The sequence below is a fragment of the Nothobranchius furzeri genome, chromosome 19 (genome assembly GCF_043380555.1).
Source record: "Nothobranchius furzeri strain GRZ-AD chromosome 19, NfurGRZ-RIMD1, whole genome shotgun sequence".
NCBI classification, from domain to species: Eukaryota; Metazoa; Chordata; class Actinopteri; order Cyprinodontiformes; family Nothobranchiidae; genus Nothobranchius; species Nothobranchius furzeri.
This window is the reverse complement of record NC_091759.1, coordinates 9,903,279-9,919,115: the sequence shown is the minus strand read 5'-3', so window position 1 is coordinate 9,919,115 and position 15,837 is coordinate 9,903,279. Positions and strand designations below refer to the sequence as shown.

Below are 15,837 nucleotides of genomic sequence, written 5' to 3'. Positions count from 1 at the left end.
AGGCTGCTTGGTTGTCTTAGTCAGGGAAGTTAATGGTGATGCCAGGGCTCTGAAACTGCGGATAAACCGGCAATAGAAGTTGCAGAACCCCAGGAAACTCTGCAGCTGCTTCAGGCTCTTAGGTAGTGGCCACTGTGCTACCGCCTGAACCTTCTGTGGGTCCATGCGTAGGCCCTGGGAGGAGATGATGAACCCCAGAAACGAGGTGGACTCCTGGTGAAAGGCACACTTCTCCAGTTTACAGAATAAGTCATTCTCCAGGAGGCATGACAGAACGGCTCGAACATGCTGGGTGTGTTCTTCGGCAGTGCGGGAGTAGATGAGGATGTCGTCTAAATAAACAAAAACCCAATGGCCTTGCATGTCACGGAGGACATCAGTGATGAAACGCTGAAAAACGGCAGGGCTGTTGCAGAGGCCGAAGGGCATGATGAGGTACTCATAATGTCCAGTGGGTGTAATAAAAGCGGTTTTCCACTCCTCTACTTCCTTTATGCGGATGAGGTTGTATGCACTGCAGAGGACCAGCTTTGTAAACAGGGTGGCTTGGGCAGTGGCGTCCAAAGCCGTGCTCATTAAAGGAAGAGGATGGCGATCTCTGATGGTGATCTTATTTAACCCACGATAGTCTATACAGGGCCGGAGGTCTCCCTCCTTCTTCTTCACAAAGAAGAACCCTGCCGCTCCAGGAGACGTGGAATGGCGGATAAACCCCTTCTGGAGAGCTTCATTGATATAAGTGTCAATTGCCTGGGTTTCTGCCGGAGAGAGCAAGAACAGCCGACCCCGAGGCGGTGTGATTCCTGGCTGGAGCCTGATCTCCAGATCGTAGGGTCGATGGGGAGGCAGCCTGGTGGTAGGCTCCTTTGCAAAAACCCAAGCCAGATCGTGGTATTGGGGTGGAAGGAGGGTTAAATCCACGTCCTTGGGTGGTGTCGCCCTAGGCTGTGATCCTGGAGACAGACGGTGGAGGCGACAGCTACCACCCCACACCATGACTTTACTGGTAGACCAAGAGATGTGAGGGTCGTGGAGGCGGAACCAGGAATGACCCAGAATGAGAGGAGTCGTGGGGGCGTGAATGACCAGGAAATGAAGGGTCTCCAAGTGTTCCTCGATGGACGTCCGGAGGTTCTGGGTTCGGTGCGTGATAGGATATGGCATGAGAGGGCGACCGTCCACAGAAGTGACGGGAACGGGACGGTCGAGGAGAGTGAGTGGAATCCTGAGCCGGTTGACCAACCCCTGGTCGATAAAGTTTTCTGCAGCTCCGGTGTCGAGGAGAGCCACCAGGGGCACCGGTCCTTGGTTAAGCTGGAAGGAGACTGGGAGGGTGGTGTGATGAGGAGCTGCATGAATGGAGGCTCCGGGTGAGACCGCTCCTACACCGACCCGGAGGAACCGTTTCCCGGGCGTACGGGGCATGTTGCCCGGGGATGGCCCAGATCCCCACAATAGGTGCATCGTCCCTCCCGAAACCGTCGCGCCCGTTCCTCGGGGGGCAAATGACCCAGTTGCATGGGTTCCTCCATGGGTTGGTTCTCCTGACGGCGGGGGAACGTTCTGGGTTGTATGGGAACCGCCCTCGCTCCTGGTCTGGTGAGAAGGCAGCGATCCAGCTGGAGAGCCAGGTCCACAGCCTGGTCCAGGGAGGTCGGGGCCTCGTGTCCGATCATGCCCTCCCAGATGCGAGGTGACAATCCCTCCAAGTACACAGCCTTCACCGCGGCATCACCCCAGGTCAGACGGGCAGCGGTGGTCCGGAAGCGTGACCTATACTCGGCCACGGTCTGAGAGCCCTGCCGAAGCTGGAGCAGGCGTGTCTCGTCTGCGACCTCGCTGCTGGGATGCACAAATGCCTTCTTCAGTTCCTTCACGAAGGTTTCATAATCGTTGCACACGGGAGACTTCTGGTTGTACAGGGCAGCCGCCCATTCACCGGCTCGCCCCGTCAGCAGGGAGGTTAACAGGGCAACGCGAGAGCAGGAAGTCGGGTAGCGTGCCAGCTGACACTCGAAAGTCATTGACAGGACGGCCAACATGCCCTCCGGGGATCCTTTAGTCCCATCCCATTTGTCGGGGAGACTTAGATACGGCTCCACAATGTTAGGAGTGGCAGATGCCTGACGTTGGAGTGCCGAGGAGAGTTGGACGACCAGTTTGGTGACAGAATCTAGTTTGGATGCTTGGCGATCCGTAACAGCACGAAGCTGGTTGTTCTCAATCCGAAGTTGGGCGTTTTCACCTCCTGGCGTTCTACGCAGCTGAGCAGCTGTGCCACGTCTGCTCGCAGCTGTGCGATCTCCGCTGGGTCTACTCGAGACTCAGTCATCCTGTCAGGAGCGATCGGCTGAGCTGGAGTGTGGCTTTGAGACACAGGCGCGGAGAGGCTGGTGTTTGGTGTTGAGACTGTTGACAGTGTGGGAAGTTCTCTTCCCGGATGGTTTTCAGAGTTGGCAGATTAGGCTTAGTTGTCTTAGAATGGGTTGGCGTCTATCATGAGATGATGACTGAGTGCCGGCTCAGCTGTGACAGGTCCTTAAATAGGCTCAGCGGGATGACATCACCGGGTAGCGTCGGTGACAGGGATGCTGGGAAGTGGAGTGCAGTGCCAGCCAGGCCTGCAGAGGAGGTTAAGAGGAGGAGTTCATGACATCTACAAATATTGTTTAGTTGTTTGTGCTCTCTAACCTTGTGTAAATGAAAATGTTTCCTTGTGGCTATTTATCCCACATGCTTTTCTGTGTGCTATACCTCTTCACTTACCATCATCACTGTTTGGAACTCACCTGTAAATTGTTTCTAGTCTGTTTTTAATTCAAAATCCCTCACACCTCTCCTTTGGTCTTTTAGCCCCTATGAAAATGATAAAATTATAGATTTAATAAAAAAATATATACAAACAAACATAACCATTGATGCACAAATGTGCAGATATTGAATATTTGATTATTCTTTTACTTCTGTCATTAATGTAAATTAAACATTTCAGTGGTCTAGACAAAATTCTAGAGGCAAATGCATCATTAGGTTAGGGGTTGGTGGAAGTCGAGATGCATCCCACTGTTCCGAGTTTAAAATCAGTCTAAAGTCTCAGAGGTTTTATGTTAGTCGATGTTGTTGCAAAGGTCACGTAAAATAAACAAAGGAGTAAATAATTAATACAAAAACTCTACAGAATCCTGATTAAATCCCTCATAAAAAAAGACATCTTTGGACTATCAAATAAATCTGTTTTGTTTGTTTTTACTTTTTTTCCACATCTGTGTAAAAGGGAATCCATGCCCCCTAAATCGTCCAGTCTTACTCAACAACTGGAAAACCCACAGATTTTAACCTTGCCTGAGTGTATAAAATGCAGTCAGACACTCAGTTCTGAAGTGGAAAGTTCCTTCTTGAGGGTTTAGATCTTGTTCTTTTGTCCCATGTCCCTCTGTAGCATCATGAATCTGTGGCTGAGTGGTTTTATCCTCTTTGCTTCGCTGTTTCTGTGCAGCTCAGCTCCGACACCTGAAGAATGCAACCAGCTGGTGAAACCTTTATCTTTGGCTGACCCCTCCATGGTAAACTACCTCTCATTTATCACTGATGTTTGATGAGTCAGTAAGAGAAAATTGAGTTCATTTCAGTTTCTGTGGCTGATTTATTTTTAGATTGAACATAAAACAATTACAAAAATAATAATTTGGGGTTGTGGCTTTAATTACTAAAAAGTCTGACTAACAATGAAACATGGTTTAAAATACAAATCTGAAAAAAGAAAGAAAAACTATAGAGTTTTTCTTTCTTTCATTATTAAACTTTGAAGTGTAGTGCTGCTCGTGTCTCCTTATCAGGTGCCTTCAATAAATTGTTTACATGGCTTCTGCTGTAAATGGTACTTTAAAAAATTATTTTAAATTAGACTTCAGTTATATGTTTTAATATACATGTTTTATAGAAAAATTGACCAGTTTCAGATAGCTGTAACCTGTCTTTATAATGTTACAATATTCACAAATAATAGAATAACATCTTTAACCAACATCTTGTTTACTTTCTGCAGATGTTTGGCAAAATGCACTTCATTGCAGGTTACACGAACCATAAAGTTTATAAAGCCGTCCTAAAGATAACTGAGAGCTCCTGGGTGAACATCAAAGCATCTCCATCCAGCAACACTCAGGTTCTCATGACTCAGGAGAACAAGTTGTGAGTAATGAAAAAAAATGCAGAACAAAATGTCATTTTTAGCTGTTCCTAATCTGGATTAGCAACATGCTTTGCATCAGAAAATTGGCCTAAAAAAAGTTTTGATCTCATCTTTTGCAGGAATTGTTTTAAAGGTGTGGTTTACTTGTTTATTCAGTACATTTGAGTGTTCTCCAATGTAAATCAATGGAGTAATCAAAGAAAAAACAAAGCTATGATTCTCCTGTTCTGAGGTGCAAAAGATTGCTGGTGCAAGATTGGAGGTGGGCTGCAAGCAGCAGGATTACTCATTATTATTAATAATATGCACACAACTCACTTCTGATTGGCTCGTTCAGCCATGTTGCAAAGTCAGTATCACAAACACATTCTCTGCTCCCTCTCCTCGCTGCAAAACAAATTTTTAAAAGCCTTCCTATGGGCGGGCGCGAGCCAAGATGGGTGAGTGCAAATCCACACTGTGACATCACAGTGTAAGGATTTTCAAATCTTAGAATTTCACCATCTATTTTCCTTCAGAAGCTAAAGCAGGAGATAGGTGTAGAAAACTGATTTCATGTTCAGACTGCATGAAAAACTCAGAGTGACTGATTATAAACAGAAATAATAATTTTAAAATGATCTTTCGGTCAACCACACCTTTAAGTAATTAAGAAACATTTTCAGGAACAGACGTCTTTAATACTACCCTTATTTAGTTAAGAAAACTAGTAATGATGAAAATGTACGTTTTAATTCTTCATATTTGTCTGGTTCACTATTCTCTACGGAGCATTTTTTTAATAATTTGCTTCTTGACATCTCTCCAGTGGTGGGATCTGTCTTGGTTCAACAGTAAGCGTGACGATAGACGGAGACACAGCAAGAGCATCAAGTGAGTTTCCTATCCTAATCTCAAGCAAACAATCATAACCTGCAGAAGAAATTGCTTAATGCATCTGCTTTAGTTTTAACCAAAGTTTTAACACAAGGATGTGCTCTGAAAGCTTAAGTCAAAATGCTGATGAAGATTCTCAGTCATCCAGGTCATGGTAATCCAAAGGAGTTTGTGTGAAGGCAACTGGACTTCTTTGGTTTCTTGAAGATGTTTTGCTTCTCATCTGAGGAGTTTTGTCAATTCTGACTGGAATATGAGAGGGTTAAACTTATAAACTGTAGCTAGCTGTTGTTGCTTAACAAGATGAAACTACTCATGAATACCCCTCCTCCCTATCCTCTGAGGAGTCACTGAAGTTGTTAGCCCCTATTATGTGTGTTGAGGGTCTGCCCTCGTGAGAAATTACTGGGCAGTGATTTTCTCCAAAAGACTGTGCTAAATTGCTCTGAAAAAGCAAATAATAAACATCAGCGCCAGCTGACACTTCATTTCCCATGATGCTTTGCACACGGAAGCAATGCGATGACGTCACCGCCAAGGCGGAGCACGGGTTCTGTGCATGCGCAGAACCCACAACAACAGCTCCCGAGTCTGTAAAACGAGAGACAGAAACAAAACGTATCGTTCTTTTGCCCAGTTTAACTGGCGGTGGAGGACACGCTCGCTGACTACGGCTCCGGATAACGTGTGCACGAGGCCTGGGGGCCTGAAGAGTGCAAACACCGAGCCGCTGGAAAGCAACTACAAGCCATCAAACCATACGGAGACGCTTTAAGTTATAAAACTCAGCACAAAGCGAAACTTCGCTCTCTTTGTGTCCAGCCCCAGTTGGAGAAACACTCGTTTGCCCACTGGACAGCGTGCGGGGCCTGGCTGCGGAGAAACAACGGAGAAATCATCTGACCTGCAACGCGAAAGAACAAAGGGACGCCTTTGGTTCGCTCGCGCAAGCTTTTGTTTTTTTCCTATCTAACTACTTCTTCCGTCTCTTTTAGACTAAAATAAGCAGTCAACCGCATGATTTGCTTCAAAATACCATCGGTTTTCCTCTATCTCCAGACCAAAACGCCGGATTACCGTGAAGTTAGATCTTTTGTTTATTATTTAAATATCTGGGTTATTATCGGTCAGCTGTGGCCAGGCTGGTCGACTCTGTTTTAGATTAAATAATTTATGAGTGATCTTTGTTGTTTTGTTAACTTTTGAAGTGTTTAAGTTCAGTTACACTGTAATTTTTAAGTCACTAAATGCAAGGTAATTCCTTTTTGTCTGCATCTGAGAGAGGAAAGTCACCGCTTACAGCTCACATTCCTCATGCCATCTCCATTCACACACACATGCACCTTCTCTGTGAGAACAAAGAACTTCATTCACACACCCTCCATCTCACACACACACACACACATACGCGTTTTTAGTGTTTGGGGGGGCTCACCACTAAAACAGATCCATCACAAACACACATACACGTTTTTAGTGTTTGTGGGGACTCACCACTAAAACAAATCCATCACTTGGGGACATCCTCCATTTTACACACACATTTTCAATTATACCATTGTTTTACATTATTAATGTTTGTTTAATTAAATGTTATAACATTCAGTTTGCCTCCAGTGACTTGTTTGTGTCGGTGTGAAAATTTCTGCTCCTAGAACGATTCCACGAACTTTCAGACACTGATAAGAGTTTGGATTCAATTTTTCCCGGTTTAAAGGGGATGGTGCCCCGAAGATACCTAATTGTATCTTAATGAATTAATAAATCGGTAAATGTTCCCATATTTACAGAATTTATTGAAGAATCCAAAAGTCAGTAAAAGCTTACAAATTATTCGCTTCCTTAATAACCCCAACATGTGGGAATGGTGTTTGGATTAGAATCAGGAGGGTGTGATCTGGACTGAAACTGTTTTGGAATTAAATCTGCATTATAGGTGCTGGAAAGGTCAAACTTGAGGCCTCCTCTGTTTAATGTCAACCGTTCCCATTTGACAAAAACAGCTTCCTTTACTTCTCTCTCAAACCATCTATTTTCTCTGTCCAGAATGTGCATTTTGTCATCTTCAAAAGTGTGTCCCTTGTCCTTCTGGTGTAAGTGGATTGCTGAGACTTGCGCTAAAGAGGTAGTTCACCTGTGTTGGGCCATGTGTTTGTGTAGTTGTTGCCTTTATTCAAACCTCTTTGGATTACCATGACCTGGATGACTGAGAACCTTTACCAGCACAAAACCTCTTATTATAAATACCTAATAAACTGTCAAGGGGAAAAAAACACAGTATATCTGTAGCTTTTATTCCTCCTCAGCATTCTTTGTATTTTACTATTTTTCTTTCATCTGATCTTATTGCATGTTAATTTCTTTTTATTATTCAAAGGTGACATATTAGGAGTATTTTTTTTATTATGTTTCATACAAAACATATTTGCTCCTCCAGTAGTAGCTCTCTCTTGCACGTGAGGGGTGGTTCTCCTAGTCAAAAAAAGCACCTGTTTGAAATGGTTGATGATTTTGTTTATGTCTCCAGTTCCCAACATAAACTCTGTTTTCCACGTCCTGCCGAGCTGCAATGGCTGTCTGGTCTTCAGTATCAACTCCACTGCCAGACACATGAAGGAGCTCCTCAAGTTGATGAAAATCAAGGAGGCCTTTGAGGATGATGAGATCCATACTCAAGTTCTTTACCTCTTAAGTAGGAAGAAACTTGTAAGATGGACAAATGGTCTCATATAACAGTCAGATGACCAGCATTTTTTTAGGCAGGGAGTTCACCCTGACGGACTCTGATCTGGAGCATTTCAAGAAGCAGGCAAGCTGCCTCGGCTTCTCTGGAGACCCAGACTTCCGCTACAATCCTATAAAAAGTCAGTCACTTTTACATTTCTTTTGTTGTAACTTTTTACCTGGATTTCAGTTCATGCTGAAATTTTCTTTTCTGTCTCTGCAGCTTTCTGTCAGGAGGGAGAAGGCCTCAGGCTGCCGCATTCACAAGAGTCAGTCCTTCTTGTAATCCCACTGCCTTCCAAACTGATGTTTGTTTCTCTATCACAAGTAGTTAGAAATGTGGGTGTTGTAATCGATAACCTGCTGAACTTTAAAGATCCTGTTGCCTTCGACAGTCGGCTCATGCTGCCTTGAACTGACATAAAAATCAGGCCAGACCATTGACATATAAAAATATGGACATTGCACCGCAGGTGGCAGGTTGAATGGAGGGTTGAAGAATGGGAGGTTCCCGCCACTGATTTTTTTGACTGTGTCACAGGTCCCGTCTCACCCAGACAATCCAAAACTGGGAAAAGAGGTGGAGCTGAGGGTGGGGCTGTTATGTTTGGAACAGGGTTAGAACAAACGAACCAGTGAAGCTGCTAGCTAACGTAGCTAACTCAAGAAGCTAAGGGCTCTGGGGTAGCCCATCTGCATGGCTGACTGGCTCTCGTGCGAGGCTGTAGCCATGATGGTCGCCTGTGGAGATCTAGTATGGATTGGGACTGTTAAAAACAAGCAGACCGCTGCGATCGTAGCCAGGCGCCAAGGCCTTTCACATCAGCTCATGATCCACTGTTGGAGATATGTGGGACATTAGCTAAATGCTAAACCAAAGCTGACAGGGTTTTTCAAGGCATTTTAGCAAGAAAACTGCAGTGGAGTTAGGCGGCCTCACTGAGGTCACCTCTGGCCTGCTTAGTAATGAAATCAAAACTAGGTAAGCTGACCGAGGATATCGGGCTTCGCTGGCCCACCGTGGTCAAAGATCTGTGAGTCTGACCTTGTCAACTCGGTTACCTCACTGTTGTGTCGACACAGAGCCGGGGGCTGAGTTGACACTCCCAGATTGTGGCAACTCGAAAGTGAAGCAGCATCATCTTAAAGAACTGAGGTGTTTCTGTGGTCTCCCTCAGAGATCCACAAGTGACCAGGATGACTACAGCCCCACATCGCAGCCACCTCGTCCAGGCTGCCCCGGGAAATGGGAATAGCCAGTCGACTGCTCGAACAAACTGTTCCCAGGCAGGAGACAGGAGAAGTCGGGCACCCGCTCGAGTTTCTTATCCTACCAGCAGCCCCACATGTTTGACTAAGCAGTTAAGCGACACAGCATTTTGCCCCATTCAACCAGCAAAATGAAGTACAGAAAAATAATTTTACTTAATGATAAAAAATAAGCAGAAACTGCTTGGATGCTAGTAACCACAGCTTGCCCTCTTTGTCCAAACAATTCCATGATTAGCATCCAAACACGAACAGAAAGAGGACACAGCTAAAGTTCAGACATTCAGAATGGCCGAACATCTATTAACGTGGGGCCCAAGCTGAGGCCTTTCCCTGGAGCTAGTTCCCATTGCTAGCTCTGAAGTCACGTGGCTCTGGTGCTCATTAATTAATCAGAATTTTAAGCATTTAATTACCTTTAAACAAAAGAGTTACAAATCAATTCACCCCCTCAGAGTTGTCATGAATGTAAACTAGTTCTATTAAACCTAAATTGGTTTTTTGAACCAGGCTGTAAACATGTTTATTTCTTCTGTGAAATTGGCATTTTTTTTACATGGGAGTTAAAGAGGATTTGCTCACTTCTGGTGCCAGCCCCTAGTGGATGACGGTGGAATTGCCATTTTAGCCACTCCTTCTTGGCTTCAAAAAATGCTGACCAAAATAGCCCCTTGGGCCAGACCCAACACGACACAGAAGCATGGGGCACTGACTCTGATTCAAAAAGCAACAGTTCAAGACTGTTTGTGATTTTTCAGGATGCAGTGTTGTATTAAATATCACCCAGTGATAAATCCTTGACCTCTCTCTCCATAGCAGCTTCAGACCCATCTCTAAACTTCTGTTCATCTCCAAGATCTTGGAAAAGGTTGTGGCTAAACAACTCACAGTTGCTCTTGATGAACATAACATCTATGATTTCTTCCAGTCAGGTTTTCGTAGAGCTCATTCTACTGAAACAGCTCTTCTTAGGGTCTCTAATGACCCTCTGACTCACAGTGATGTAGGGGACTGTTCTGTGCTGGTCCTGCTGGACCTGGCTGAGAGACTGGGTAGGCCTATCAGGAACTGCTCTGGAGTGGATCTCCTCTTATCTTTCTGAGCGCTCCTTTTCTGTGGCAGTCTCCAAGTTTAGGTCTTCCACCACCTCTCTTACCCATGGTGTCCCACAAGGTTCTGTGCTGGGGCCTCTGCTCTTCCTCCTCTATCTGCTTCCTCTTCAGCACATCCTGAGCTCTTTCAAAGAAATCTCCTACCATCTTTATGCAGATGACATCCAACTGTACATCTCCTTTAAGCCCCATGAGATGTCTAAGCTGCAGCTGTTACACACCTGCTTAGACTCTATCAAAACCTGGATGGTGGGAGCTTTCTACAGCTGAATGAAGATAAGACTGAGATCCTGATATGTGCCCCAGACAAGCTGGTTCCCAAAGTCAGAGATTATCTTGGTCAGCTTGTTTCCCACACCAAACCTTCTGTCAGGAATCTTGGCGTGACCTTTGACCCAGCTCTCACCCTGGATTCTCATGTCAGTTCTCTTGTTCGCTCTTCCTTCTTCCATCTCAGGAACATTGCTAAGCTGAGTCCCATTCTGTCCCGCTCTGAACTTGAGACAGTTCTCCACGCCTTCATCTCCTCACGCTTAGACTACTGTAACACTCTTTTCACGTGTCTGAGCAGAACCTCCCTGAACCGTCTACAGGTGGTTCAGAATGCCTGTGCTCGGCTTCTGACCAAGTCCTCCAAACACACCCATATCACCCCGCTTCTCCTCCAGCATCACTGGCTGCCAGTCAACTTCAGGGTTCATTTCAAGATCCTGGTTCTAGTCAAGCACTTGCATTGGTGATCTTCTTAGTCCCTACACCCCCAGCAGGTCCCTGAGGTCCCGAGATCAATGCCTACTGGTTGTGCAGCGCACCAGGCTAAAGACCAAAGGTGACAGATCATTTGCTGCTGTGGCACCCAGACTCTGGAACTCTCTCCCCCTGAGCCTGAGATCAGTGGACTCAGTGGACTCCTTCAAAAAGCAGCTGAAGACTCACTTGTTCAAGTTGGCTTTTGTATGACCTTATTCAACCACTCTCTCTTTATTCTGCTCTTCCCACCTATTCCACCTTCCTCAGGATCCACTAATTTCCCTCTTTCCTATTCACTCTCTCTCTTTCTTAACATTATTTTAATCACAATTAACTATTCTTTGCTCATTTTAAATGTATTTTAAACAATTTTCTAAATGCTTTTTTATATTTTTACATTTTTTGTTTTTGTGAGGTGCCTCATGATTTTTATCTTGAGAGGCGCTATAGAAATGATATTTTCTTCTTCTTCTTCTTCTTCTTCTTCTTCTTATTCTTATTCTTATTCTTCTACCCTAAACTCACAGAGAAATTCTTGTAATGGAAACCTCACTTCTAGGTTATTCTGGGTCCCTCTAGTCTACAGCATCATGAGTAAGAAGCCGAGTGGTTTCATCCTTTTTGCTTCTCTGTTTCTCAGCTCAGATCCAACACCTGAAGAGTGCAAGCAGCTGGCGAAACCTTTATCTTTGGCCAACCCCTCTGTGGTAAACAACCTCTCATTAATCACTGATTACTTAATTCTATGTGTCAGTCAGAGAAAATTAAGCTTTTCTCCGCTGATTTTTGACATTTCATATGAAACAAATTTAAAAAAGAAAAAAAAAAGATGTTTGTGTGGAAGACTGGGGTGATGGCTTTAAAGCTGCAACAGCGAGTCTGCAAAACAAGCTAGTTTTTAAGCACAAACACGGTGTCTGGACTCCTCCCCCTTCCCTAAATGTGTCTCCTACCCCTTCATGTAACATTTATTATAATTCATAAAATTCATATATCTAGCCTCTGATTGGTTAACAGCAATGCAACTCTTCCACTGCCTCCGTTCACTCGTTTCTCTGTGAGCATGCTCTTTAATAGAACATCTTAAAAGTCTTCTCCAACATCCTTGTTTCTGTCTGCAGATGTTTGGCAGAACACACTTGCTTGCATTGTACACGGATCATGATTTCTATAAATCAGTCATTAAGATGACCGACAGCTCCTGGGTGAACATCACAGCGTCTCCATCCAGCAGTTCTCAGGTGCTCCAGACTCAGGAGAACAAGATGTGAGTTTTAATGGAAAAGCTGGTAAAACACACTTTAAGCTCTCACTAATCTGTGATTAAAGCATGTTGCCTCAGTGCATGTTGGTCCAAATACAAAAAATTAGATTTCATCTTTTGCAGTGTTTGTTTTAAGTTATAAACATTTTCAGAGCCAAAGATATTTAAAGAGCAAGTCACCCCCAAATCAACTTTTTTTCTGATAAACTATATAAATGTGTGTCTAATCGTACTGCAGACACGTGTAGTCAACAGTTTTGCACTTTACTGCATTTTAGTTCAAATTTAAATTTTCTGCCTAAAACTGTCAGTGTTGTGCTGTTAGGTAAAACCTCTGCACTGCATTTGAATTTAAATCTGCCATCGCTATTGGCTAAGAGTTACCCTAGAACATTAGCTGGTACAATATGATGTCACAATGTCGTTGTGAGCGTGTGTGTGAGTGTGTGCGAGCATGTGAGCATGTGTGTGTGTGTGTGTGTGTGTGTGTGTGTGTGTGTGTGTGTGTGTGTGTGTGTGTGTGTGTGTGTGTGTGTGTGTGTGTGTGTGTGTGTGTGTGTGTGTGTGTGTGTGTGTGTGTGTGTATTTGTTAGCAGCTCTGCCCTCTCGGTCTGCTAGGCAACAGCATTTGTTGCATTTTACAAACAGGAAGTGGGAGTGAAGTAAGTTTCTTATAAGGGGTGACCTGCTCTTTAATATTTGTCTTATTTTTTGTATTAAAAAGCACAAATTTTAAATGTCTCATTATTTACTATTCCCCAGAAACATGTAAATGTATGAATTTCCTTTTTCTTTTGATATTTTCCCAGTAATGGAACCTGCCTTACTACATTGTTCAACATGACGTTGGACGGCAACACAGTGACATCATTCTGTGAGTTTACTGACCTGATCTGACACAAAGAGCCAAAAGCCTGCAGGTTAAACTCAAAGACGGGCACTAAATGTTTAAACCAGGGGTGTCAAACTCATTTTAGCTCAGGGGCCACATTGAGGGAAATCTACTCCCAAGTGGGCCGGACCGGTAAATAAAATAAAAAAAATCTTAAGATTTTCTTTGTTTTAATACAATCAATATAAAACAAGGCTGGAGCCTGAGGACAGTGTAGTACAAGTACAACACCTGAAGTGTACTTTAAAATTAGAAAGAAAAAAATCAACAAATAAAAAAAACATTCCTTAGTGATTCAAAGAGCTTACAGATGACATGGCAAGATCAGTTTCATGCAGCACTTAAAGTATATTTGACTCATTTTACTTTACATCTTTTAGCTTTCACCGGCACATCAATATCAGAAGTCACATCCTGAGTGGCGGCCAACTTCAGGATGTGATTCAAGTTCTTGTGTGCGCCTTGAGCGCAGCTTTGTTTTATTTATACTCATTACAGAGAAAACTTGCTCACAAAGATAAGTTTATTTTAACTCTACATTGTAATGTATGAAAATAAAGTTTACACAACCATCTCGCGGGCCGGATTTAACCCGCTTGCGAGCCGGATCTGGCCCGCGGGCTGCATGTTTGACACCCCTGGTTTAAACCATTTGAGTTTTTGATCTACAGATGAAGTATTGTTCAAAATATCAAAACTATTTGTTATAAATAATAAATTCATAAAAATTCCAATTAAAATATTTTTTATAAAATAAGGAATTAAAGACATTCTTTTCTTTAGTTCTTGTAGTTTTGATTATAATTGTAGCCATTTTCCTTTGTATTCAAATATTCTTTTTTATTTTTTGCTTTTTAATTTTTGCTGCTTTCATTACAAGGTCATTTCTCATTTGTTTTTGTTAAAGTAATTCATTTACATTTTTCTCGTTATTTCATACTCATCTATGTATTTTCTGTATTGTTCACATCTGGGACAATTTATTGGTTCTGTGGGAGAAATATGGGATACCCAGTGAAATCCCATACAGCGTACTGCATGGGTTATTTTTTTATTTTTTTATTTTTTACAAAACTGTATCTTCAACCCAAAAGAGTAGTTGTTTATTAAATCTGTTTTTTGCATTTGTCTCTAGTTTCGAACGGGAGGTCCGTCTCCCACATCCTGCCCAGTTGTGATGGCTGTCTGGTCTTCATTTCGAACATCACCATCAACCATGTTACTGATGCGGATGAGATCCACACTCGAGCTCTTTATTTCTTAGGTAAGTGAAAACCAGTAAAATAGAGAAACTGACTCATGTGACAGTTGGATTAAACCATTTTGTGTGTTTCTAGGCAGGGAGTCCACCCTGAAGGACTCTGATCTGGAGCATTTCAAAAAGCAGGCGCGCTGCTTCGGTTATTCTGGAGAGCCATACTACCGACACAATCCTGAGAAAGGTCATTCGCTTTCATGCGTTTCCTTTTTTAAAGTGACGCCTACGTTTATTTTTTAGCCTGGATTCGATATCAAACTGACTTTTCTTTGTGTTTCTGCAGGTTACTGTCAGGAGGGTGAAGGCATCAAAGTGCAATACTAACAAAAACTGTTAAACCTGCCTGAGAGACGAATTAAAAAACCAAACCGATTTGTCTGTGTCTAATGCACGATGACTTAAACCAGTAGTTTCAGACTTGTTTTATCAGATATGTCTGAATCAGAGGTCCGTATCGACATTTCTGCAAAGGAACTTCTTGGAAATGTGCAGATAGGAATCACAGATTAGATTGAGATTCAGAGGCTTGTGAAGCGATAATAAAATGGTTGATGATGCAATTTTCTGTCCTTCACTGTAGGATGATCTTTCTTCACTTGTGACTCAGTTATTGATTTCAGTTTGTTCCTGTTGTCCCACTTTGTTCAGCTAGATGCTGGGTACTGTAACATCTGGATGTAACCTCAGTCCAACAGCTGGAATGAAAAATAAGTACCTCCTAAAGGGAAAGGGAAATTGTATTGTACAATGTTAATTTTTTTTAAAGTTATTACAGCCTCTTATAAATTTTTTGAAATAAAGGAATTTTTGCACAATATTCAATATTTCTGAGTTTCACATGTTTGGGTTGTCTGCTTTTCGTTGATCTGGATAAATGTAGAGAGAACTCGCTTCTCAGAAGCATTCTGCAGAAACCATCAAATGCACAAGAGAAACAAGCAAACATGATCCTCAGAGCGCTCCATCCTCGAAAACTTAATAGTGCTTAGTTAATTTGGCCAAATAGCATCTTTGTGCAAAAGGAATACTTTATTTACATGCTGGAACTGGGCGGGTGTGAAAATCTGTGTCTCCAGGTGAAGGTGAGGTAGAGGCGCAGCATCGTCCTCATGAGGATGAGGAGTATAGTCATCCATGCTGTCAAGACTTGGCATCCAAAGCCAGCAGACAAACAAACAGAGTGAAGTGCTGTTAGGGATTTTATCAATCACCTAAAACCTGCAGTCGAAGAGAAAAGAGAGACAATTACCCAGACAAGTTACTGTTTGCAAAAAGGGCAGACGCTCAAGCAATGGTTGAGTCTTACAACTGCAAAGAACATCAGCCCTTCAAGTTTATTTATAACATGAGATAAGAAAAGAACAGAAGGTGTGTGTGTGGAAATGAACGTGTGTGTGTGTGCCTGAATGGTTACAGGAATGTGTGGGTGTGTCTGAATGAATGAGAATGCTTTCAGGCATAGAGTAATACATTCAGTTAATAGGGTTAATGATCAAGAAA

At 43.1% G+C, this 15,837-nt stretch overlaps 1 protein-coding gene across 1 annotated transcript; it reads left to right on the top strand.

Annotated features, from left to right (window-relative positions):
• The first annotated feature begins 3,346 nt into the window (after positions 1-3,346).
• Positions 3,347-15,154, top strand: LOC129152254 (saxitoxin and tetrodotoxin-binding protein 1). The gene is made up of 12 exons (XM_070547632.1): positions 3,347-3,563; positions 4,046-4,191; positions 5,001-5,065; positions 7,596-7,760; positions 7,828-7,932; positions 8,016-8,061; positions 11,564-11,630; positions 12,045-12,190; positions 12,997-13,061; positions 14,215-14,343; positions 14,417-14,521; positions 14,621-15,154. The coding sequence occupies exons 1-12, from the start codon at positions 3,426-3,428 to the stop codon at positions 14,659-14,661; spliced, it is 1,218 nt and encodes a 405-aa protein (XP_070403733.1). The 5' UTR covers positions 3,347-3,425; the 3' UTR covers positions 14,662-15,154.
• The last annotated feature ends 683 nt before the right edge of the window (positions 15,155-15,837 follow it).

Excerpts from the sequence above, each read along its gene's own strand:
- LOC129152254 (XM_070547632.1), top strand. The coding sequence starts at position 3,426 with ATGTCCCTCTGTAGCATCATGAATCTGTGGCTGAGTGGTTTTATCCTC. Across the intron at positions 3,564-4,045 it reads CTTTGGCTGACCCCTCCATG|ATGTTTGGCAAAATGCACTT; the intron begins GTAAACTACCTC and ends TACTTTCTGCAG. Across the intron at positions 12,191-12,996 it reads CAGACTCAGGAGAACAAGAT|TAATGGAACCTGCCTTACTA; the intron begins GTGAGTTTTAAT and ends ATATTTTCCCAG.